Below are 23284 nucleotides of genomic sequence, written 5' to 3'. Positions count from 1 at the left end.
CACACCCCCCCCTCCCACTCCACACACCCCCCCCTCCCACTCCACACACCCCCCCCTCCCACTCCACACACCCCCCCCTCCCACTCCACACCCCCCCTCCCACTCCACACACCCCCCCCTCCCACTCCACACACCCCCCCCTCCCACTCCACACACCCCCCCCTCCCACTCCACACACCCCCCCCTCCCACTCCACACAACCCCCCACCCCCCCACCCCCCCACCCCCCCCCTCCTCCCCCCCCCCCCCACCCCACCCCACCCCCCCCCCTCCCACCCCACCCCACCCCCCCCCCTCCCACCCCCCTCCCCCCCCCCTTCCACCCCCCTCCCCCCCCCCTCCCACCCCCCCCTCCCACCCCCCTCCCCCCCCCTCCCCCCCCCCCTCCCACCCCCCCTCCCACCCCCCTCCCCCCCCCCCCGCTCCCACTCCACCCCCCCCCCCGCTCCCACTCCACCCCCACCCCCCCCCACTCCACCCCCACCCCCCCCCACTCCACCCCCACCCCCCCCCACTCCACCCCCACCCCCCCCCACTCCACCCCCACCCCCCCCACTCCACCCCCACCCCCCCCCACTCCACCCCCACCCCCCCCCACTCCCAGAGGAGTCAGAGTTACCATGGCAACATGCACTTTTACCTGCATGGTGCAGTCCAGGAGCTATGGATAGTGATGGTGGAGGCTCCCATGCTCTTTCCATCACATGGTTGAACAGGAATCTCTCTCGCTCTTACCATCTACCACTGGCGAGTGTTGGAGGGACTTACAAGTTGATACTCAACCAGCTTGGCTGTGTTATGAATGCACCTTCCTTCGCCATCAAGCCCTGGAGTTGGACTTGAACCTGGAGCTTCTGGCTCAGAGGCAGGGACGCTAACCACTGTGCCACAAGAACCCCCCCCCCCGCCATTGTTGTATTTTATGACATAAATTCATTGATCTTTTTCTTGTGCTCGTACAAGGCAATGTTCTGGCTTCCAGTGCAGACTGATAGGATATGGGGTCCTTGATATTCAACAACAACAACCTGTATATAGCACCTTTAACATGATAAAATACCCTTTTCACAGGAGCATTATTAAAATAAAATTTTAACTGAGTGTTATGACACGGCAGTTGTTAAAGCTGAGTTATTTAAAAATCCCAGAGGGAAACTTTAATCAACTGTCATAACCTATATTTTTAAGTGGCATGTTTGAGATGAAGCTCTAAATTCTGGAATCAGACCACCAGCTCTCGCGAGGTTTTTATATCAAACTACATGAGACATTTATTAATTTACACAAGCTAAATATATACACATGGCTACAAATTACAATATCATAACTTTTTAATAAATTCCCAAACTAACCTCCACTAAGGCAACATCAACCCATAGACTATAAGCAGACACCAGGCAAAGCATTTTCACCTTACAAATTCAAAATGAGATTCCTTTAACTTTGGTTCTTTTGCAGTGGGAGGCTTACAGGCTTTGATCTTACATTACCCCTGCCCTGCACACACAACTGCTATCAGTTATACCCAGCCCATCTCTTTGAAAGTAGATTCTCATTGTATCACCAGCCCCTTTGAACTCCACCTCTTCTAACAATAAAACCCCTTTCATTTTATTAGTAATATAAACATTTTGCTCGGTCTCTGCTAGCTAGGTGCCAGATTTCACTCCCCTTCTTGAATGCTCTATTCCACAAAATGCAAATGCACTCTACCTCTCAAAACTGGTACACATCATAGCACCCGGGTGGCTGGCCTTTAATCCAATTAAGACGCACCCACACTCTAACCCTCTATTTAATAAAAAAAAATTCCAATAATGCTATATACATTAATAGCTTCATGACACTGAGCAATTAAAATTGGGGATCTCAATAGGATTAGAGGAGCACAGAAATCTTGTAGTGTTGTGAGGCTGGAGGGAATTATAGAGATGGGGAGGGGAGAGATTTGATAAAGAGGATAAGAGGTTTAAAGTTGTGTGTTACTTAACCAGGAGCCAATGTGGGTCAGTGAGTACAGGGGTGATGGGAGAACAGGACTTGGTACAATTTTCTTTTTCTTAATTCGCTCATGGGATGTGGGCATTGCTGGCTGGGCCAGCATTTATTGCCGATCCCTAGTTGCCCTTGAGAAGGTGGTGGTGAACTGCTGCAAGTCAGGATGATGAGTGGCTTGGAGGAGAACTTGCCTCTGCTGCCCTTGTTCTTCTAGGTGGTGGAGGTCGCAGCTTTGGAAGGTGCTGTCGAAGGAGCCTTGTTGCTGCTGTGCATCTTGTAGGTGACACACAATGCTGCTACCTTGTGTTGATGGTGTAGGGAGTGAATGTTTAAGCTGATGAATGGGTTTGAGCGTCTAGAGTGTTATTGGAGCTGCACTCATCCGGGCAAGTGGGGAGTGTTCCATCACACTCCTGACTTGTGCCTTGTAGATGGTGGACAGGCTTTGGGGAGTCAGGAGGTGAGATTCTTGCCACAGGATTCCTAGTCTCTGACCTGCTCTTGTAGCCACAGTATTTATATGGCCGGTCCAGTTCAGTTTCTGTCCAATGGAAGACATTGGAATAGCCAAATCTAGAGGTAACAAAGGCATGGATGAGAGTTTTGACATCTGGTAAATTGAGTCAATGGCAATAGTGGATGATGTCACTGAGGGGGGGGAATGAGAAAATATTCTCTACACAGTGCATGCCTAATCCTAGCTAGGTGATCTAGTATAAAGCAGAATTAAAGGGCAAGGAGGGAAGAAAGGTCTTGAGGATGAATAAGTTAGCCCTGTTCTTGTTGGCTTCCTGCTGGGTATCTGAAGAAGAGTGATGTTTACAGAGGCTTGAGGGCACAGGATCTGTTCTGGTGCAGGTATACATTTGCTTAAGCTTTTGGAACTGCTAGACTAGACCATAAGAGTGGGTGTCTGTGAACTGTGTTAATTGCTAATTATCAGTTCGCTTAACTGTGTCTTGTTGGTCTCTCTTCATTCAGGTTCAGCAATGCTTAAAATAAAAACTAATGTTTAGGAGCAGGATGAGGCCTTTCAGCCCCTTGAGCTTGCTCGGCCTTATAATGTGAGCATGGCTAATTGGACTCTCAACTCCACCTTACCCACCTTGATTCCATAACAACTAACAGAAATTTCAAACAATGCTTGGCAGTTAACTGTCAGTTACCGTTAACTGGTGCATTGTCCATGGCAACGTCTCGACCACCATCAGAGTCCACTTGCCCACCAATTAGCGCAGTCTTCTCATTCGGTATAAAGTTGTTGCTTCCCCTGACATTGGTATTCTTGCGATTGTCCTGATGAGTGCAAGACGAAAAGCTTCGACAAAATGTATTTTTTTCAGCCATAACAAAAATATATTGGTCTTGGTTTTGAAATTTTCAATTGGCCTAGCATCAACAGCGTTTGTGATTTTTTACTTTCTCTCTTTTGGATTCTATGGTTTTCCTTTTGGTTTTTTAAGGCTAAAAATAAAAATTAAGAAATGCAATCTAAAATAAAGTGTTAAAATGATCAGTTAAAGGTCCTTTTCTGTACAGTTCTTTGGCACGTTTTTTTTTGTAGCTAAATTTAAGAGTGTCGTTCCCATACTTGTTATACGTGTGGGGATGTGGGTCATATAAAAACCTGAGGTAGACAGGCAGACGCAGGCCAGATTCTTGGCCGTCTCAAGTGTGCATTCCACATCAGCGCTTTAACCTGGCAGGGGTGTAACCAGTGCCACATCCCCTAAACTCAAGCTTTAATGCAATGGGGTGCAGATCAACAAGTTCGTAGTGACTAGCAAGCAGAAGTGGAATCAAAGAACGATGCAGCACGGAAGGAGGCCATTCCACCCCTCGTGCCCGTGCCAGCTCTTTTTAAAAGCGCTCTCCAGTTAGCCCCACTTGGCCGCTGCCTCCCCCATAAACCTGCAATTGCTTTTCCACACGTGACTATAGCTGAAAAGAGAGACGTGTTGCTGAAGCTTTTCGCCTTGCACTCATCAGGACAAATGCAAGAGTGTCAAATTTCAAGTGATCACAACAATTAATACTGCAGGAGAGAAGTGTGCTGATTGGTTGGCAAGCAGGCTCTGGCTGAGGAGCTTGGGAAGCCTATAGTCCCTTTGTTGTTTTCTTCATGGCAATGCCTAGGGTTTGGGTTGGGTGCGGTGTGGGGAGGGAATAGGAGGTCGTGGCCCACCCAATTTTGCGGCTGTAAAATCCAGCCCATTGCATTTCTGTATTTTAGTGATTAAATGCTAATCTGATACCATTTGTAGCCAATTCTACATCTGCAGAATCCAGAGTACCAAAAGCAGAAGCTTCCCTTGATAAGTTTAAAACATGCACTGTGTAAAAACGGCCATTCTTCCAAAACTAAGTGCTTTGCTGCAATGTCCATTTGATGTAGGCCGAAGAATTGGAAAACCAATGCAAATGTTGCTGTACTTTCCCTTGCAGCTAGAGGGAGTTTTCAAAGACCGATTTGCAAAGACAGGTACAGTGACGTTTACAGTGGCGGATGGGTAACTTATCCACTAACCCCCACCCCTTTTCACAGGGAACATGGAAAACAATTACAGCCCTTCAAAGTTTGGCCCAGTGAATTCAGCCAAGACCAGGATTTGTAGCAGGGACCTACCATTCGGGCCCACATGGCTTGGTGCTGGTTCAGACGTGTGTGTTTGTTCACTGTGACATCTAGGGTTCATAAATTGATGCTGAGATAGTGTGGATTTGGGGAAATTTTCCACTGAGCAAGATGGAAGAAAACATTTACCTTCCACTTGCATTTTCCAGTAATATCTGATTTTAATTTTTTCTCTTTACTAATTTTCCACATTACCTGGAGAAGTTTGGGGGTATGTGTGTGTGTGAGTGAAAGCTGCTGAGTGAAAAATGCGTAATTGCTGCCACCTGCTGTACTCGGTGTGCCACTGCAATTCTATCCCGAACCAGATGTTTTAGCTGCTCTTTCATTGGATTCGTTGACATCATACGAAACTACTTTTACTGAGAACCCGTCCCCAGTCTCTTGTCTCAGTGGGAGAAAAGGGAATCTTCTAATACTGCCTGGAGCTGGTTACTTTTGAAATTGTGCTTATGGTCTCCGTAAAATGACCTGCTCATGCCACCAGCACCAATGCGTCTGTGTTTAAAATCCTTCACGAGAACGGAACTCGATATGAAGTAGGATTTTTTTTTTTTTGATTTAAGAGTGAATGGTGATTTTTCTGTGGGAAAATCCTAAGCTGCTTCTGCTCTCTCTCTCACCCCTGTGCTCCCCCTCCATGCCCCCACCACAAGCACCCCGATCTAGCGTGTTCATGGCACAAGATGACACAAGTTGGTTTACGATGAGGCTAAGAGAACTGGAACTAATTAGTGTAACCAGCTGTGCATAGTGAGAATGTGCCTGCGTTATATAATCATAAATGCCAATGAGAACATTTCCAAACACACTCGTCTCTCTCCAAATAATGCGGGGTTGGTGATATTAGTTCCATAGGTTCCAGTAACTCCCACGCATCTGCTCCAAAGAGTCATAGCTGAGCCCAGGTGATAAACATCTGGCTGTTCAACCACCCCCCCCTCCCCTCTTGATGTTCCACCCAACATCTGCAAACATGTATGTTCCAGCCGGAGTCACGAGCAGCCATCGGGGGCAGGAGCCTTGCTTCATACTCTTCATAACATCCGCAAAACGTTTTGCAGCCAGTTTCTTTGAAGTACAGTCGCTATTGTAGTCGTAGAAATGATAGAGTCATAGAATGGTTATAGTACAGAAGGAGGGAGGCCCTTTTGTGTCTTTGATGATTCTCAACAAGAGCAACTCTCCTCGTCTCATGTGCCCCACCCTTTCCCTGTAACCGTACAAATCCTTTCTCTTCACATAGTTATCCCATTCCCTCTTGAAAGCCATAATTGAATCGGCTTCCACCAAAGTCTCAGACGGTGCTTTCCACTTACTATGTAAAAATGTTTTTGTTGTGATCGTTTTGAAATTTGGTATTCTTGCATTTGTCCTGATGAGTGCAAGACAAAAAGCTGTAGCAAAACGTCTCTCTTTTCAGCAATACTTTTTTTAAAAAAAAAGTTATTCCCCCATATGGCCATCGCTCCTTTTGCCAATCATCTGAACTCGGTGTCCTCTTGTTCTCGATTCTCTACCAATGGGAACATTTTTCCCTATCTACTCTGTCCAGACCCCTCATCATTTTGAGCACCTCTATCAAACCTGTTCTTAACCTTCTCTTCTCTAAGGAGAACAACCCCCACTTCTCCAATCTATCGAGACGACTGAAGTCCCTCATTCCTGGGGCAATTCGTGATGTGGGAGACACCGCAGCCAATCAGTGCACAGCAAGATCCTACAGAGGGCAGTGTGATGGTAATGGGATAATCGAGTTTGATATTGTTGGTTGGGGGATAAATATTAGGCAGGATACCGGGGAGAGCTCCCCTGCTGTTCTTGGAAATATTGGATCCATTACGTCCACCTGAGGGGCAGGCAGGACCTCGGTTTAATGTCTCATTTGAAAGTTGGTATCGCTGGTGTAGCAGCTCCTTGGCACTGAACTGGATTGTTAGCCCAGATTCTGTGCTCAAGGCTTTGGAGTGGGACTTGAACCCTGGCTTGTAAGTGAGTGTGTTACTCACTGAGCCATGTCTGACACCCTGACCAAACCTGGGACTTCCTTTGTGCATCGTTCAGTATCAGGTCTTTGCTTTCACCCATTGAACAATTAAGGGTGGAAACTAGTCTCCTCCCATTCTCTGGGTGCTCATTTATTCCATCTTCCTGCTCCTCCTCCTGTCTTTATTCAGCAACTCCAACATCTGCAGTGCAAGACACTAGCTTTGTCAAAACTAATTTTATCTGATGCTTTTATGAGGCCAGATATTTGTACCCAGCATTGGAACGTACTGTTGCGTGGGCTTCATTCACTTTTTATCTGACTGGCTTACAAGAACAAAATACAAGATGTAGGTTGGTGCAGATGCTAGATCTGGTCAGTGGCTAATTTTGGTTAAGCCTCCCACTTAATGGTGAACTCAAACTGAGACGGATTTTAGCTCAGGGGTTGTGCCAAAGCTGAGATTAAACCTAAATGAGAATGATCTAGTTCACGACTTGACCTTGGCATATTTTATCCTTGGAAATATTGGGCGGAATCTTCTGTCCTCTCCGGCGGAGCGATTGGAGGTGGGAGGCGTTTGATCGGGTGGGAGGGTGGTGGGTGAGCGCTCTGCCGCCTTCCATCTCCACCCTGATTGAGTCCTGGGCAGGAAGGCCCGTGGTCTTGACTTTACCGCCCCACCGCCAACTGAGGGTCTTAGGCGGGCAATAAATGACCAATGAAGGGCCCCATCCCTCCACCGCTGGTATTAACCCATCTACCTCCCCTACTCTGTTTATCACCTCGTCCAAGCTGTGTGAGCAGAAGGAGTCATTGTGGAGTGGTCAGTGCTGCAATAAATCCAGTAACGTATTGGAGCGAGCCAAGAAGATTAATCAAAAATGCATCCACGCAATCCAATATTAACAGTCCATTAAAACCTAAAGTAGGTCTCATTACAGCATCCTGACTGGCCCCTGCACTCCACTGGAAACATAGAGCATCTGGATTTAGCTCAAAAAAAGTCTAAGAGAAAGCATGTGAGTGTGCTGGTTACAGAACCATGATTGATTCCCAGAATGTGTCTCTAATGTGGAATGTTGGCCTGTAGCACGTACGTTTTTTGTTTGTTTTTAAAAAAAAAAAAATTCTGCGTTGTATAATCAAGACGAGACTACACAGAAGGACCCCTTCTGCAGATGAGGGAAGCAGTGGGGGCTCCTGGCGACACTCCCTAATGGGAGAGTTGGAAAATCTCACTGAATAGTTCGCATCCAGTCTCGTAGGGAGTTGTTTTTTTTTTTTGCGAGACTGGAAAATGACACTTGCCAGTTTTCTGCCTGCAAACTGTTTTACGATTCAGCTTTATCTGCAACCGTATCCACCCTCTGTAAATACAGAAACAGAACTGTTGAACAAGCTTGAGGTGCTGAGGTTATGTCCCTGATTGGTCCGTTTGATGACGGCCTTGCTTATTCGTAACTTGTCATTAAGATTACAAGTTCCATCGAGGGAAGTCTGCGATGACCTTGACCGACTCTACGGTCAATTTCCCATGTCGGTCAAGAAGGAGCAATGGATCAGTCCCTAGGCTGCAATGTTAATTCATTAAAACAGTGTGACTCCTGCTTACCTTTCTCCGGTTTAACATTTCACACAGTTTACTGCTGCAGTTGGTGTGTATAACAATGTTTGTGTTATAACATCAGTGTAAGTGTTAGTTTAATCCAGTAGCAGCCACTCCAAACCTGGACGCCATGTGAGACACTTGTTGCAGGTGCAAGCTTTTGAATGAGGCTTTAAGTCAAAACTTGCCTCTTCAGGCGGGTGCAAAAGACCCCATATCACTTTGGGGACAAACAGGTGAGTTGTCCGTGTCCTGGTATATATTCCCCCCTCGGCTAATATTTACCAAAAGCAGATTTTCTTGTTGCATTTTGTGGGACCTTGCTGTGTGAAAATTGGCTGTTGTTTAAAAGTTGGTTGTGAAGTGCTTTAAAAATCCCGCGGATGTAAAGGCATCATTCCAGCACACGTTCTGGGTCCGTCTTTTGTTGCTTTGATCACTTCTGGAATGTTCTGTATGGTGCTAGTTATGCCTGTTAGTGGACAATAGCTGCTTCTGTCATCATGGGATTCCACACTGCCGCTCATCTGGTGACTAAAAAAGTCTTTTAGAGTCATAGAGGTCTACAGCACAGAAAAAGGCCCTTCGGCCCATCGAGTTTGTGCCGGTCAAACAAGTACCTAACTATTCTAATCCCATTTTCCAGCACTAGGCCCATAGCCTTGTATGCCATGGCATCACAAGTGCACATCCAAATACTTCTTAAATGTTATGAGGGTTTCTGCCTCTACCACCCTTTCAGGCAGTGAGTTCCAGATTCCCACCACCCTCCAGATGGAAAAAATTCTTCCTCACATCCCCTCTAAACCTCCTGCCCCTTACCTTAACTCTATGCCTCCTGGTTATTAATCCCTCCACCAAGGGGAAAAGTTCCTTCCTGTCTACCCTGTCTATGCCCCTCATAATTTTATACACCTCAATCATGTCCCCCCTCAATCTCCTCTGCTCCAGGAAAAATAACACCAGTCCATCCAATCTCTCCTCATAACTAAAACTCTTCAGCCCAGGCAACATCCTGGTAAATCTCCTCTGCACTCTCTCTAGTGCAATCACATCCTTCCTATAATGCGGGTTCCAGAACTGCACGCAATACTCTAGCTGTGGCCTAACCTGTGTTTTATACAGTTCCAGCATAACCTCCCTGTTCTTATATTCTATGCCTTGGCTAATAAAGGCAAGTACCCCATATGCCTTCTTAACCACCTTATCTACCAGTCCCACTACCTTAAGGGACCGGTGGACATGCACACCAAGGTCCCTCTGATCCTCGGTACTTCATTCCTACCATTCATCGTGTATTCCCGTGCCTTGTTTGTCCTGCATCACCTCTCATTTATCCAGATTAAATTCCATTTGCCACTGATCAGCTCATCTGACCAGCCTGTCTATGTCCTCTTGTAATCTAAGGCTATCCTCCTCACTATTTACCACCCCACCAATTTTCGTGTCATCCACGAACTTACTGATCAACCTTCCTACATTCAAGTCTAAATCATTTATATGATTTGATTCACACATTTATACACATTGCACCAAGGCAAACAGAACTAATTTTTAAATTTCCGTCACATTAGAACCAGTCACACATTTCTTAGAAATAACTTGCAACATCAGCTGTAGTTAGTTAAAAGGAAATGTATTACCTATAATTTGTACATTCTTAGCATTAAATACAAATATGACAATTCAACATTTGTGTTTACAAATACTAATTTAATTTACTGCTTACGAAGCAAAAAATGTAACATCTTAGCCTTCAAATAGGTTAATTTCAGCAATTCATGGTACAAGTACTCGCAGTACATGTCCTCACAATAAACACTCTTGACTGATTACAATTTCATAAATTATTTCAGCATTGTTTCCCCAGCAAGGAGACCCAACACTGATCCCTGTGGAACCCCACTGGACACAGGAATCCAGTCACAAAAACACCCCTCGACCATCACCCTCTGCTTTCTGCCACTCAACGAATTCTGGATCCAATTTGCCAAATTGCCTTGGATCCCATGGGCTCTTACCTTCGTTATCAGTCTCCCATGTGGGACCTTATCAAAAGCCTTGTTGAAGTCCAAGTAGACTACGTCAAATGCATTGCCCTTATCTACACACCTGGTCACCTCTTCGAAAAATTCAATCAAATTGGTCAGACATGGCCTCCCCTTAACAAAACCATGATGACTGTCCTTGATTAATCCCTGCCTCTCCAAGTGTAGAATAATTCTGTCCCTCAAAATTGCTTCCAATAGTTTCCCTACCACTGAGGCTAGACTGAGTGGCCTGTAGTTCCCTGGTTTATCCCTTCCTACCTTCTTGAATAATGGTACCACATTGGCTGTCCTCCAGTCCTCTGGCACCTCTCCTGTGGCCAGAGAGGTATTGAAAATTATTGCCAGTGCCCCTGCTATCTCCTCCCTTGCCTCACTCAACAGCCTGGGATGCATTTAATCCGGGCCTGGAGATTTATCTACTTTTAAGCCTGCCAGACCACTTAGAACCTCCTCCCTTTCTATGTTAATTTCTTCAATTATATCACAGTCCTTCTGCCTGATTTCCATACCCACGTTGTCCCTCTCATTTGTGAACACCGACACAAAGTATTCATTTAGAACCCTTCCTACACCTTCTGGCTCCACACACACATTACCACATGGTCCTTAATGGGCCCTACTCTTTCCCTAATTATCCTCTCACTCTTAATGTACTTGTAAAATAACTTCGGATTTTCTTTTATTTTACCTGCCAATGATTTTTCATGCCCCCTTTTTGCTCTCCTAATTTCCTTTTTAAGTCCCCCCTCCCCTATACATTCTATACTCCTCGAGGGCTTCTGCTGTTTTGAGCCTTCGGTATCTGCCATAAGCCTTCCTTTTTCTCTTTATCCAATCCTGTATATCCCTCGACACCCAGGGTTCCCTGGATTTGTTGGTCCCACCCTTTATCTTTACTGGAATATGTTGGCCCTGTACTCTCCCTATTTCCTTCTTGAATGAGTCCCACTGCTCTGACGCAGATTTACCTAAAAGTAGCTGGTCCCAGTCCACTCTGGCCAAATCATACCTGATCTTATTAAAATCGGCCTTCCCCCAATTTAGAACTCTGACTTCTGGTCCACCCTTGTCCTTTTCCATAACAACCTTGAATCTAACAGAGTTATGATCACTATCTGCAAAATGCTCCCCCACTGATACCTCTTCCACTTGTCCGGCGTCATTCTCTAAAATTAAGTCCAGGACTGCCCCCTCTCTCTTTTTTCCACCAAGGTCCAGATTAGCGGGGCTGAATGGCCTACTCCAGTTCCGACGTCGCAGCTTTGAACTCAGCCACTGGTGGGTTAGTTGATCACAGCTGGTGATGTTGTGTGAAGAATGGCCTTGGTGCTCTTGGATTAGGGAAGCTAGACATCTAGCGAGCTATACAATGGACCAAACTTGAAATGAGTCTTCATCTGAGGATAGAAATCTCCACAGTCACACAAGCTGCCAACGCTCATTGTCCAAGCTGATGCTTAGGCATTCTGGACAATAGCAGGTGTTTGCATCCTCACCTTTAAGAGAGGATACGGAAAGTTTGGAGTGGGGAGATATGAATGTGCTGAGGGGAAAATCTTTCCTGAACTAACCAACTATTGTCTATGTGCTTTTCATTTCCAGATCTACATCACTCCAAATGCAAAACCAGAGCAAAGTACGTGTATAATGATGTTTTACTCTTTCTGTTTACTTTGAATGGCCGTTTTGAAATTCTGCACTGCAGGTTGAATCGTAAGACTAACCATGAACCCTCACTGGTTTTAATTCTTTTCTCGCACAGTGCAACTGAATGAACTTGGCTTAAAGTTTGTGAAGAGATGTATTAATGCTGTGGAGACCAAAGGTGAGAAAATGAGCTTTCTGTTCCCATTGTTAATAAAAACCCAATAGAACCTCAAGCCAGTGTTATAATGTCAAAGGATCCCACTGAACAGAGCTGCACTCTGCGACTGCCAATATAGCCGACTGAGAGCAGATTTGCACTGCCCCTGGTACTAAATGCACTGGGAGCAAGTTTACGCTGTGTCCCTATCACTGTAATCCACTGGAAGCAGATTTACTGTGCTCCTGGTACACTCCCCCATCTAACCCACTGCATCACCCACTTAGCCCCTCCAAGAGCTAGATTTATACCATGCTCTCAGTACTGCTGAGAACACAAGTATGTTGTACCTCCAATACTGCTCTCTGCCATTCCATGGCCTCCCCTCATTTAGTGAATAAGTTTCCCTTCTATCTCTATAAATAAAATGATCTCATCTGAGGAATTAAAGTTGTGCGAAAAGGTATAGTTTGTAATATTCAGCCCCATTTTAATAAAATATTGAATTTGGATTTATTTGTCTTTGCAGGAATCACCACAGAAGGTGTTTACAGAACGGTTGGCAGCAGCTTCCAAGTACAGAAACTACTAACGCAGTATTTTGGTGAGAACAAAACTTAACAAGAAAGTTACTGGTTGTCATTTGGTTATTCAGAACTTGGGTGTTGCTGAATAAAGACAATTGTCAAAGTTTTTCATCTTGCACTCAACAGGACAATCGCAAGAGTACCAATGTTAACGGAAGCAATGACTTTATACTGTATGAGAAGAAAGGGGTTGGTAACCAATTAGCACTCTCTTCTCATACAGCATAAAGTTGTTGCTTCCATTAACATTGGGCATTCTTGCGATTGTCCTGATGAATGCAAGACGAAAAGCTTCAACAAAATATCAATTTTCAGTGGAGTTACTGGTCTTCCCTCTCTGACACTTATCATTACTGCACCTCCCTGTTTTGGGGAGTCTTCACTGGGGATACCAGAATTGGACTAGTTTGGGTACCATTGCCATATCTACATCTCTGTGTCAAGGACTGCAATGTACAGAATTTTGGGATTTTATCTACAATGTCTGTACAGGGGTCATTCCCCAACCCCCCCCCCCCCCCCCACCCCCCCCAGCCCTCCCCGTGCCTGTAGTAGAGGTAAGCCACCAAGGCAGAAAGACTAAGATGCTGGGGCTGCTAATTTGCACACTGGAAGGACACTGCTTCCTGACTCTCTTACTCTTAGCCAATCGCGCTGCTTCTGTTAAAAATTCCAAAGTGTTCATTTTTCCAGATTTTTGACCCACACGATGGATTGGAGGAGCCTGAGGTGATTAGCGCTCTTTACAGTTCAAATCTTCCCACACCCTCAGCCTGGCCTTTGGCAGGGATTGGAGAGTTATTTTTTAAAAAAAATAAATTTTAATTTTAATTCATTTCAGCTCCATTCCCTTTTCTCTCATTTCACTGTTTTTAATGTTATGATCACTTTCCCTTGTTTATATAATTTTAAAAAAAGATGTGGGGGCTGTGTCTGAAAATTTGCAAAGAAAGAATTATGAATAAGGGCTGGACTAGAGTCAGGAATGATGCATTGTGGTGCAGTGTATTGAAGACAGTAGCAATTCTTGCATTTATATTCTGCCTTTATCATGTAAATATGAAACATCATGAGGTGATTTCACAGAAAAAAGTTGACACCATGTCAGATTAGGAGATATTAAGGCAGGCACTTAGTCACAGAGGCAAGTTTCAAGCAGGAAAGAGAGGTGAAGAGGTTTAGCAAGGGAGTTACAGAGCTTAGGGCTTTGGCAATTAAAAGTATGGCCGCCAGTGGTGTCGAGGTGAAAATCCACATTGTGTCAAACTAGAGTTGGTTGCCCCACATTCATTTAAGAAAAAATCAATTCCTGATATTGCCACACCAGTCCACAACTTAGACATAAAAGGATAATTTTCCAACAATTTCAGTGGATTCAACAGTCAACTTGTTCAATCATTGCAATAATCAAGAAAGCTAAAACAGTATGAGATATTTTTATTTCTTCTTTCAAGGGATGTGAATATCGCTGGCAAGACCAGCATTTGTTGCCCATCCCTAATTACCCTTGAACTGAGTGCCTTACTAGGTTGTGGATCTGGAGTTGCATGTAGACCAGACCGGGTAAGGACATTAGTGAACCAGATGGGGTTTTTTTTTATTCATTCATGGGATGTGGCCAGCATTTATTGCCCATCCCTTGTTGTCCTTGAGAAGGTGGTGGTGAGCTGCTTTCTTGAACAACTGTAGTTCATGTGGTGTAGGTACACCACAGTGCTGTAAGGGAGGGAGTTCCAGGATTTTGACCCAGTGACAGTGAAGGAATAGCGATATATTTCCAAGTCAGGATGGTGAGTGACTTGGAGGGGAACTTCCAGGTGGTGGTGTTCCTATCTATCTGCTACCCTTGTCCTTCTAGATGGTAGTGGCCGTGGGTTTGGAAGATGCTATCTAAGCAGCCTTGGTGAATTCCTGCAGTACATCTTGTAGATTGTGCACTCTGCTGCTACTGTGCATTGGTGGTAGAGGGAGTGAATGTTTGTGGATGTGGTGCCAATCACGTGGGCTGCTTTTTCCTGGATGGTGTCAAGCATCTTGAGTGTTTTGGGAGCTGCACTCATCCAGGCAAGTGGAGAATATTCCATCACACTCCTGACTTGTGCCTTGTAGATGCCGGACAGGCTTTGGGGGAGTCAGGAGGTGAGTTACTCATCACAGGACTCCTAGCCTCTGACCTGCTTTTGTAGCCACAGTATTTATATGGCTAGTCCAGTTCAGTTTCTAGTCAATGGTAACCCCCAAAGGATGTTGATAGTGGGAGACTCAGTGATGGTAATGCCATTGAACGTCAAGGGGTGATGGTTAGATTCTCTCTTGTTGGAGATGGTCATTGCCTGGCACTTGTGTGGCACAAATGTTACTTGCCACTTGTCAGCCCAAGCCTGGATATTGTCCAGGTCTTGCTGCATTTGGACATGGACTGCTTCAGTATCTGAGGAGTAGCGAATGGTGCTGAACATTGTGCAATCATCAGCGAACATCCCCACTTCTGACCTTATATGGAAGGAAGGCCATTGATGAAGCAGCTGAAGAATGTTGGGCCAAGGGCACTACCCTGAGGAACTCCTGCAGTGATGTCCTGGAGTTGAGATGACTGACCTCCAACAGCCACAACAATCGATGATAATTCCATTGTCACTATTACTGCTAGACTAGCTTTAAATTCCAGATTTATTAATTGAATTTAAATTCCATGGTGGGATTTGAATCCATGTCCCCAGCGCATTAGCCTGGCCTTCTGGATTAGTAGTGGCATTACCACTACGCCACCATCTCCCCCTAATATATAATCCAAATTGTGGAGTTGAAGTCAGAGTTGAAATCTCACTGAAGTGTACAGTACACGGGTCAGACCACATCTTGAGTATCTTGTGCAGTTGTGGCCACTGAGACAAGGGAAGACATTGTTTCCCCCACCCCCTTCCCACCCCTCCCCCCATCCCCTCCCCTCCCCCCATCCCTCTTTACCCTCAGAAGACCTCCTGCCATCCAGCACTTGCCATTTGGGCTGAGGTGGCCGTTTGGGATGAGGTACCAGAGGGTTATCAGCACCTTCAGGATTGGACTGCAAAAATTGGGAAGGGGTGTAAAAACTTTGATATAAAAGTACGAGAAGGAAAAATCGCATGGCAAAACTTTAGGCTGAGCAGGATTTAGGGTATTCTTTTAAGAAAGGCCACTCTTAAGTATACTGGGTCTGGGAAGTTCTTGCAATAAGGGGACACATCCCATCTCAGTGTGGGATTACTGAACTTTCCCCTGGTGGCCATTCTTTCACTCCCGTGTGAAACTATGAGGGCTGTACAAAACGAGGAACAGATCAGGGCGCCCTGAGCTTATTAAACTGTTTTTTGCCGGCCAACCTTTACACTGATTGTGGTTTCTTTTATTTTTTCTCTTAGATCCAAATCATCCTGGTGATGTTGATCTCCAGAACGTTGAGTGGGATATTAAAACAATCACCAGCGCACTGAAGCACTACCTCAGGTAAGAGGCCTTACCTGTCACTGAGTGAAGAATGATGCTTCCAATACTGCACCCCCATCATCTACTATGCATTGCCATAAGTGATATATTTGTCTATATTTTGTTAGTAGTTTAGAGATTGCTGGTGTGCTACGTTGTAGAACCTTATAGTGCAGAAGGAGGCCATTCAGCCCATCCTGCCTCTTTGAAAGAGCTATCCAATTAGTCCCACTGCTACCCCTGCCCCCCACCCCACTCAATCTTTCTCCCTTGCTCCGCTACCCTTCTCTTTTCAAGTATGTATTCAAGTTTCTTTTGAAAGTTACTATTTAATCCACTTCCATCAACATTTCAGCCAGCACACTCCAGATCACCATCACTCACTAACCTTTTAAAAAAAATCTCCATGTCTAAGTAGCTTAAAAGGCAGATTATTATTTTCTTTTAACAGGGGTACTGCCTTCAAAATAGTTTATCTTGCTGGAAATTAGCTATATTCCTCTAGCCTTACCTGATGCACATTTGCTTTAACAAAGACATTTGCTCACAAGCAGATGTAGGCCTGAATCTCCCGGGCAGCAGCAGCGGAGTGGGAGTGACCCCCGCTGACCATGTTTGGAACTGCAGCCTTACATTTTTGCACTGGGGCCTTCGGGACTTACTGTCCCGCTCCAGTGTGGATCACCAGTGAGGTGAGCCACGAGCCCGGGTGACGAGCAGCAATTCCAGTGAGGCGATGTCAGAGGAGAGTGGGGATGCCGGGAGGTGTGAGAGATGGGGGTTGGGATGCTGAGTGGGGAGGGGAGGGGTTGATGTGGGGGGTGGGGGTGGTTTGGTTGATGTGGGAGAGGGTGTTGAGCAGTGCTGGGTGGTGGGGGTGAGCAATGCGTGGTTGGGCGGTGGTGGGGTTTGTGTTTTGACATTGATTTCAAGAGCTGCCCCCCACCCGAGCAAGCTTCACATCTGTGAGGAACAGCTGTAAATAGATCAGGGTAAAAGTTTGTGTACATGTCGGGCAGACAGCCCTAGTTTACTCACTGACAGGTCCCAGCGGGATCATCAGCAAGGTTCTGGTGAACAGGAAGTTCTGGCTTTAGGCATAAGTCAGCTCCCTGGAACCTTCGATGCTGTATTGGCGCTCCATCGTGCCAAACATCTGAGCGTTCACTGCCACTGGGACTGCAAGAAAGGAATGACTTAACTGGTAGAAACACATAACAAAAACAAAAATACCTGGAAAAGCTCAGCAGGTCTGGCAGCACCTGCGGAGAGGAGAACAGTTAACGTTTCAAGTCCGAATGACCCTACAACAGAACTTGAAACATTAACTGTGCTCCTCTCCGCAGATGCTGCCAGACCTGCTGAGTTTTTCCAGGTATTTTTGTTTTTGTTTTGGATTTCCAGCATCCGCGGTTTTTTGCTTTTATATTATTATGGTAGAAACACAAAGCTGTTGAGTAGGGGCAACATTCGTTTAGACAGAACTCAACTGATCCCTTCAGCCTGGCCAATGCAAGGCTGTGGCTGTGTGGTTCCTGTCTAGTGTCGGAGTCATTGCCTCAGTCTTTGAAGAGTAGGTTCTCAGTGGAGATTAAAGAGAACGTGAAGCATCAGTTTTGGCAGTCAATATTCTTCCCAGGTATGACTTTTATTGAGCCACAGTGGATATGGAGGTGAGGCCCAACCTTTGTAGATGGGCTCACCCTACATAACTCTGAAAATAGCTGCAACTGGGATTAGAACATTCTTCAGCCACGAGCCTACTCTTTTTTTTTAAGGCCACCACACTTTAGGAAGGACGTCAGAGCTTGGAGAGGGCGCAGAGGGAATTTACTAAAAAGGTACCAGGAATGAGGAGCTTCAGTTATGTGGCAAGGCCAGAGAAGCTGAGGTTGCCCTCTTTTAAAGCAGAGAGGGTTAAGAGGAGACCCAATAGAGATTTGCTCAAAATGAATGAATGGTTTTGATAGAGTAGATGGGGAGAAGCCCTTTCCATTAGGGGGAGTCGGTAACCAGAGGTCACAGGTTTGGAGTGACCGGCAGAAGGGCCGGAGGCGACATGAGTTTTTTTTTTATGCCGTGAGTTGTTATGATTTGAAATGCGCTGTCTGAAAGGGTGGTGGAAGCAGAATCAATGGTAACTTTCACCAGAGAACTGGATAAGTGCATGAAAATGGAAAATGAATGGTGCGGCAGTGGGACTAATTGAATAGCTCTTTCAAAGAGCTGGCATAGACTCGATGGGCCAAATGGCCTCCTTCCAAGCTGTATGATTCTATGGGCAGAATTTTCTGCCTGTCGGGCGGGCGGGCCCGACCCAATCTCCGGCAGGCAGGGAGCCAATCTCCCCCGGAGAAACGGGCCCCACTGCCATTTTACGTGGACGGGCCAATTAAGGCCCACCCAGCGTGACGTCCGGCGGGAAGTGCTATGCGCTTTCTGTGTGGGCGGGGGAGGATTCCCCAAATGCGAGAGTGCGCTCTTCCGCGCATGCGCACGAAAGAGCGCACATCTCCCCGAGGCAAAGTGCTGCCTCAGGGAGATCGCTGAAAGGTTTTCAAACCTTAAAAATAAGAGAAATAAAAAAATCATTAACATGTCCCTCTCTTGTGACAATGTCACACGAGATGGGACATGTTAATAACTTGCACAAAAACTTTAATAAACTTTTTTAAAACTGACATGAAACCTCATCCCGCCGGTGGATGAGGTTTCATGTTTTTTCTATTCCCGCCGGGTCTCCTGGCCTGCCCAACAATCTTAAGGTTGGACGGGCAGGTCCTTTAATTGTTTTAATTATCCTGTCAATGGCCTCAATTGGCCATTGACAGGTCGGCGGGCGGACTGCTGATCTCGCTGTGCCCCCGCCTTCCTGCAGATTTAATTGGGATTCCCCCCGACATCATCCCGCGTCGGCGAGCGGGCCCCGACCCCTTCTTGCCGACAGAAAAATTCAGCCCTATAAGTCTGTAAAGAAAGCCTATGGAAAGGAATTTAACCTGTAAGTTGTCTGTTTAGCTCTGAAAATCGAGAGACTTGTTTGAGCCAACTTGGACAACTGACTGCGTTTTTTACTATTGCTCCAAAATTCTTCTGTGAATATACCTGTCTGGTAATTCTGTCTGGTATGAAAGTGACTGATACCTAACCATGCTCTGAAATGACAGGAATGTGTAGTAAATCCTACTTAGAAATCCAGAGTCAAAAATGGATTTGATGTTTGTCCAGGGCATGCTATATCACAGGTTATTTTGCACACGAGGTCAGAGTTTGGATTGTTGGGAGACAGTGTGTTGGACTATGGAGCTGGCGTTTGAGGTAGATGAAAGAGAAGGGTTTGAAAGGTGACAGCATGCTTGTAGCAGACAGAAATCAACATTTTAAAAAATGCCTCCATTCAACTTTTTTCTGGCAGGCTTCCATGATGGATATACATCACGGGCTCTGAGTGCTCTTCATAAGATACAAATGCTGACAAATCTGGTCAATTTTGTTCCAGAAGGAATTATTTTAAATCCTCCCAACAAGTTAAAAATTGATTCTAGTACCACAGACGGCAATCCTTCAGGACAATTGTTTCCATTTTTGTTTTAATCCTTGGGTACTAGAAAATTGCATGGTAGTTGCTTGCACACTGAAAGCAGACCCAGCACTCATATTACTGCAGTTAAAAGAAGAGATTTAATTGTCCAACAAAATCTTTAGGTATTCTTTTTAGTTTTTTATTTTAAAAAAAACCAAGCACCAGTTTTTTCCCTTACCCTAGCTGTGAACTTGTATCTTTCTATCGTTTTGTGTCTCATCTCACCTCGCCTCATGCCTCTCTTCAGCTCAGCTGTTCATGAAACCTCCCTCCTGACTTCTTGGTGCCATTTCCATAGTCTGCCGACTACACAGTCTCCCTCCTAGTCCCCAAAACTAACGGATGCCATAAATTGTCCATTATCTCAGGTACTGTCTCCCTCCCTTTCAAAACCTCTGTTGTGAGCCTCACGCTAAATCCCTCTGTCCTCGCACGCTACCATCCCATCTCCAGTTTCCTTTTCCTTCCAAGCTCCTTGAACCTCCCAAATTTTCTCCTGACCAGCATCCGTAAACTTCAGCTCATCCAAAGCTCTGCTGTTTGGCTATTGGAGCAAGATAGGTTACAATCAGCCATCATCCTTGTGCTCATAGACCTTCATTGGCTCCTGTTTTCTCAACACTTCATATTTAATGCCTAGTCTTCATGTTTCAATCCTTTAATGCTCATTTCCCTCCCTATCTCTCTAACCTTCTCCAGCTCCGACAACTTTGTCAAAGCTCTACATTTGTCCAACTCTGGCCTCAGCCTCTTTGCCTCACCATTGATGACTGAACATTCAGCTGTGTAAACTCTAAACCCTGGAATTCCCTCCTTAAATGTCTCTGCCTCTCCACCTCTCCCTTTCCTTTAAGACCCTCATTGTAACCTACCTCTTTGACCAAAGTTTTAGTTAAGCCTACTAATATCTCCTCCTTTGGCTCTGCATCAATTTCTATCTGATTATATTTCTTAGAAGCATTGAGAATATTTTTCTATGTCAAAAGAACTTTGTAAATCCTCATTTCTATTGTTGCTTCCTCAATTATCCCTTCTCCCCTTTTTCTCATTCACTATTTTAACTTTCTCAAATGTTTTTGGTTTGGTTCTAATCTAACTACCTTGTTGAAACTATGGCCTGAATTTTCTGGTTGGCGATTTGGGGGCGGGGCCCGCTCGCCGACGGGAAAATGACACGGGATGATGTCGGGAGGAATCCCCGACGTCATCCCGGTGCATTTAAATATTCAGGAAGGCGGGTGGACAGCGAAATCAGTTGTCCACCCACTGATCTGTCAATAGCCAATTGAGGCCATTGACAGGATAATTAAGATAATTAAAGACCTGCCCGGCCAACCTTAAGGCTGGCGGGCAGGCCAGGAGCCCCAGAGGGCTTCTGATAATACATGAAACCTCATCCACTGGCGGGATGAGGTTTCATGTCCGTTTTTAAAAACTTTAATAAAGTTTATGTGCTTCTTATTAACATGTCCCATCTCGTGTGACATTGTCACATGAGGGGGACATGTTAATTTTTTTGTTTTTCTATTTTTAAAGTTTTTTACGCTGTCAGTAATTGCCCTGAGACAGCACTTAGTCTCAGGGAGCAGATCTCACTTTGACAGATGGGAAATCCCTCCCCCCACCCCTCACAGGAAGCATATAGCACTTCCCGTCGGGCAGGCTGCTGGACGGGCTTTAATTGGCCCGCCCACTCAAAATTCTGCCCGTGTGTATTTCTCTTAAGCTCTAGGATCTAGCTTTTCCCCACTTCCTCCTGGATGTCATCCTTCCGTCTGGAAGCAGAAACAGTTTTAATAAGAACAGGGCCTGTGGCTTCAGACAAGCTCCAAAAGCCAATGTTTTTTTGTATAGAAGCAAAACACTGCGGATGCTGGAAATCTGAAATAAAAAGAGAAAATGCTGGAAAAACTCAGCAGGCCTGACAGCGTCTGTGGAGAGAGAAACAGAGTTGATGCTTTGAGTCCGTATGACTCTTCAGAGCCGATTTTTTTTTCTTTGTCCAGTCAAAAGCTAGTGTTGGGTAAAGGCAATCAATCAGTCTGCAGTATAGTGTCTAATTCTTAGCACCACACTTTAAGGAGAATGCAGAGGCTTTGAGAAGACGCAGAAAAGATTCACGAGAATGGTTCCAAGAATAAGGGACTCCAATTACATGGATAGATTGAAAAAGTGGGATTGTTCTGTTTGGAGAAGGGAAGGTTGACAGGTGACTTGATAGACGTGTTCAAAATCGTGGTGGGGGGGGTGCGGGTCTAGACATAGTAGATAGGGAAAAACTGTTCCCATTGATGGAAGGGTTGGGAACCAGAGGACACAGGTTTAAGGTGATTTGCAGAAGAAGCAGCAGCAACATGAGTGGTTCTTGAGCGAGGAGAATTTGCATAAAGAATTAATTTTATGCAGCGAGTGGTTTGGATCTGGAATGCACTGCCTGAGAGCTTGGTGGGGGCCTTCCTTCAAAAGCAGATAGGATAAGCACCTGAAGAGAAAAATGTTGCAGAGCTACTGGGAAATGGCAGGGGAGTAGGTCTAACTGAGTTACTTTTGCAAAGAACTGGCATGGGCCAAATGGGCTAAATAACCACCAGTGCTGTAACCCTTCTATGATTCTACCATGATGAACAGTGCAGATTAGGACATGCTTTATGCACCAGAGCAGGAAACTGCCAACCAATTCTGAGCAAATTCTTCAGAGCGTATGACAGGCATAAGATTTATATCAATCACTGAAAGATTAAAACTAGTCAGACTGAAGCCTATTCATGTACAAATCGCTTAGGTTCTACTAAGTGACACACAATGCCAAGAGGTGGTTTGCATCCATGAGTCACACATAGTGAGTTCCTGATATTGAGAGTGCGGCTGTTGGGAAATACCACAGGGAGAGCCGGCACGTGGAAAGAGAAGAAATTGGATTGGAGTTTTTGCATGTCCAGAACATCACAAGCAGAGCTTTGATAGCAATTTCCCTTCCACTCTCTGATGCATGACATTGAGGGGGAGAAAACAACATTGAGATATTATTTTTATGGCACACTGCGTAGATCGATAGAACAATATTAGCGTAGAAAACTGCAAAGGCAAGAAATTGATTTAACCAGCATTTTAATAGCTCATTGCAGATGGGAATAACATATTGAAAAAATTGATTCTTTATGCAAATCCTGCTTGCTGAAGAAGCTGTCATTGCCTTTGAATTCACCCAGTTGGCTTTGAACTTGTTCCTTGAGTCTTGAGGGTAGTTTAATAGTGGGTTTGTAATTGCACTTCCAATTCAAAGCAGCATTGCAATATGATCTGGTTCATTTGGTGTTGAATTTGCCCTGTTAATACTGTAGGATGGATTTGGCAACACCAGGATGACTTTGCATATGCCGATTTCTCGTGCTTGCTACCGATCTGTTTTGCTGTCAGGAGTCTGGGCACACAATGTGGAGTCAGTGTTGATGGTCAATGTGGCTGAGTGATGTCCTTGGGCAAAGTCAAAATGCTGGACCCAATGCAAGTGCGGTCAACGGGAATCAGTGGCCTTTGGCACGGATACACTTTGCCTTCCGAGTCA

General features: G+C 45.4%; 1 protein-coding gene across 1 annotated transcript in view; it reads left to right on the top strand.

Annotated features, from left to right (window-relative positions):
- The window catches only part of ophn1 (oligophrenin 1), a 203321-nt gene that overhangs the window by 111302 nt on the left and 68735 nt on the right, over positions 1 to 23284 (top strand). The window contains exons 12-15 of the mRNA XM_078547587.1: positions 11883 to 11916; positions 12043 to 12105; positions 12614 to 12688; positions 16073 to 16157. Of these exons, the coding sequence (XP_078403713.1) occupies positions 11883 to 11916; positions 12043 to 12105; positions 12614 to 12688; positions 16073 to 16157 (257 nt within the window). The remainder of the gene's footprint in view (positions 1 to 11882; positions 11917 to 12042; positions 12106 to 12613; positions 12689 to 16072; positions 16158 to 23284) is intronic.

Source organism: Cetorhinus maximus, chromosome 8, assembly GCF_964194155.1.
Source record: "Cetorhinus maximus chromosome 8, sCetMax3.hap1.1, whole genome shotgun sequence".
Lineage (NCBI taxonomy): Eukaryota > Metazoa > Chordata > Chondrichthyes > Lamniformes > Cetorhinidae > Cetorhinus > Cetorhinus maximus.
Note: the sequence above shows the minus strand (reverse complement) of the source record. Positions and strands in the feature narration are given on the sequence as shown.